Raw genomic sequence first — 2,354 nt, 5'->3', positions numbered from 1 at the left:
GAGCTGAGTGATCTCTCTTTTGCTGCTGAACCTCGATATTCTTAATTCAGTCATGAACTACTGCAAAGTTCCATGTCGTAGGCTTTGCAGTACAGAAGACAGGGGAGTCTCAGGGCAACTCATCCTACTTTTTCCTTCAAATTGCAAGCCAAACTTCTTTAAGATTAGCAATAATCAGTGAGTGATTTTAACTCAAAAACCCATACCAGGGAATGAGAACATGGAAACTTGAATACAAGCACTGAAGTATCAAGAGACACATCTGTCTTGCTCAGTATAGATGCTGCCCTTGGTTACTGACTTCAGGTTCAATCTGGACCTTCTCCTGCAAGGAAGACTGCTTTTGAATGAACAGCTGGAAAAGTCTGACTCGACCTTCACCCATCACTATCCTTCATAGCCCTCTACACTGGGAGAATTTTGTGAAGAAACATGTGTTTTCTTACCTGTGGGGGCACATATCAGTGTGTTTTTCCCATTGAGAGCAGGCTGTGCAAGTTCAGTCTGGTAGTTCCGAGCCTTCTTTGATTCATAAACAGGTGAAGACTGATAAATCCCTTCTAGAAGAGAACCATGTTTTAGTGAAGAGCATTGCACAGAAATGCCTAAAAAGTCTTGTGCCCCATTCAGTTGCCATCTAAAATGACAGAGGTAGAGTCCTTGCAGTCTACACAGAGCATTCTCTGACAGACAAGCCTTTTAACAGGATGTACACAGCAGACAAGAATTTTGTGTAGGTTTGATGGAATGCTTTTGTTACCACTCAGCTTCCTAAAATGAACACATTTCAAGATTCTCACCTCAACTAGTCATTTTTCAACTCAAAGAAAACGCAAGGGCTTATTTTTCCTCCACATATATGCACAGTATTCCTTTTAGCCTTTTGAAGGCTGACTTCTTAAAGTTAATACTCTTAAACTGTGGTCTTGTCAGAGTGCTGGCACGTATGGAACGGAACTGGAAACCACTGGTGGAGCAAAATTTGCCATACAAGACATGACAGCCACCGTGCAGATCCTTTGCAGCCACATTCAGTCCTTAAACTGGCTAATATCTGGTCATGTGCAAGTAAGTTATATCAGAGAAGAGATGCATCAAAAACAGTCTGGTGTTCAGACACCTTTTTGAAAACGTGCTGACAGAACAACTTTGCACTAGAAATGTGGCAAATGGCAATCCCTAACATATGCAATGCTCGGCCTGAGATCCTTTAAACATTAAAACAGAAGACAGCTAAATCAGGTCAGAGACTCTCACTAGTTTCCTCAGTACCTTCCTTTGTGGCACACTGCATCTGCGTCCTTCAGGAGTGTAAGGAAGTGGAAGATTCCAGCCACAGACTGTTTTAAGTTACTAAGCCTTACCTGAATCTGAACAGAGATTTTCACTGAGATTATCATATTCTGCTTCTTCAGAAAATGTCACTGTGGTTTCAAAGCTGTTCTCAGAGCCATCTGTCATATCACCATCAACATCTTTGCCATTACCTGTACAATCACAAAAAAAGTGCATGGTATTGATCCTTTCAATTTTTAAATGTTGTAATTTAAATGTTGATGGGACGACAAGGTGAAAGAGTTGGTTGCTAGCATGGAAAGACTACATAACACGATGCTGCTTCTAGGCTCCATTTCAAGTAAGGTGAGTGGCACTGAGAATCTTGGGTTTAGAGGACCTGTGTACACAACAGACATTTTTCTATCCCTTAAAACTCAAGGGAGAAAACAGACTGGGAGGAAAGTTGTATCTTCTGTATTTAGTGATGAGATTACAGATTTAACATGGACATTAACCAAAAACATGAAAAATACTTATGAGTTCAAGGAAGCTTTGTAAATTTAAGACTTTGTTCTCCTTTTCTCCCCACCTTTTGGAAGGACCTAGAAATGGTAAGACTATCTCCATCCTTTACCTTACATGTTAATCAAGAGAGGTTTCAAAGATGGTTGCTAAAATTTTCTTTGGACCCATAATTATTGCTGTCTCAAAGAACTGTCATGGGGCTTTGGATGAAGAGTGTGACTGCAAACAGAACACATGATCACAAAGCGCTGCTTTTGGAGAAGGAGAATGAGCACATCTGCACCCTAACCCAGCTCCAGAAAGCACAAGGTTATCTGCAGTGAACTTCTACTAGCAACTCTTCTTAACTACTAGTGTTAAGATGCTTTCAGTATGGACAACGTCTCTTCAGTAGAGCGACTTTGGCTTTATTAAGTTGGATGTTAGCAGAAGCTGCCCCAACAGACAGTATTATCTTAAACTTATAAAATATAACTGTTAACCAAATAATATGTATAGCCATCAGCTACATAAAATATCTATATACATATAAGTATTATTGTTATATATTA

The 2,354-nt window shown here is 39.9% G+C and overlaps 1 protein-coding gene across 1 annotated transcript in view; it reads right to left on the bottom strand.

Annotated features, from left to right (window-relative positions):
• DDX58 (DEAD (Asp-Glu-Ala-Asp) box polypeptide 58) overlaps positions 1–1,487 on the bottom strand; it is a gene marked incomplete at its 5' end in the record, with an annotated part of 15,646 nt that extends 14,159 nt beyond the window's left edge. Inside the window, 2 exons of the mRNA XM_010137818.1 lie at positions 447–560; positions 1,365–1,487. Coding sequence (XP_010136120.1) covers positions 447–560; positions 1,365–1,487 — 237 coding nt within the window. The remainder of the gene's footprint in view (positions 1–446; positions 561–1,364) is intronic.
• Positions 1,488–2,354: the final 867 nt, after the last annotated feature.

The sequence above is a fragment of the Buceros rhinoceros genome, unplaced genomic scaffold (assembly GCF_000710305.1).
Source record: "Buceros rhinoceros silvestris isolate BGI_N320 unplaced genomic scaffold, ASM71030v1 scaffold41046, whole genome shotgun sequence".
Lineage (NCBI taxonomy): Eukaryota > Metazoa > Chordata > Aves > Bucerotiformes > Bucerotidae > Buceros > Buceros rhinoceros.
This window is presented reverse-complemented; position numbering and strand designations above follow the sequence as displayed.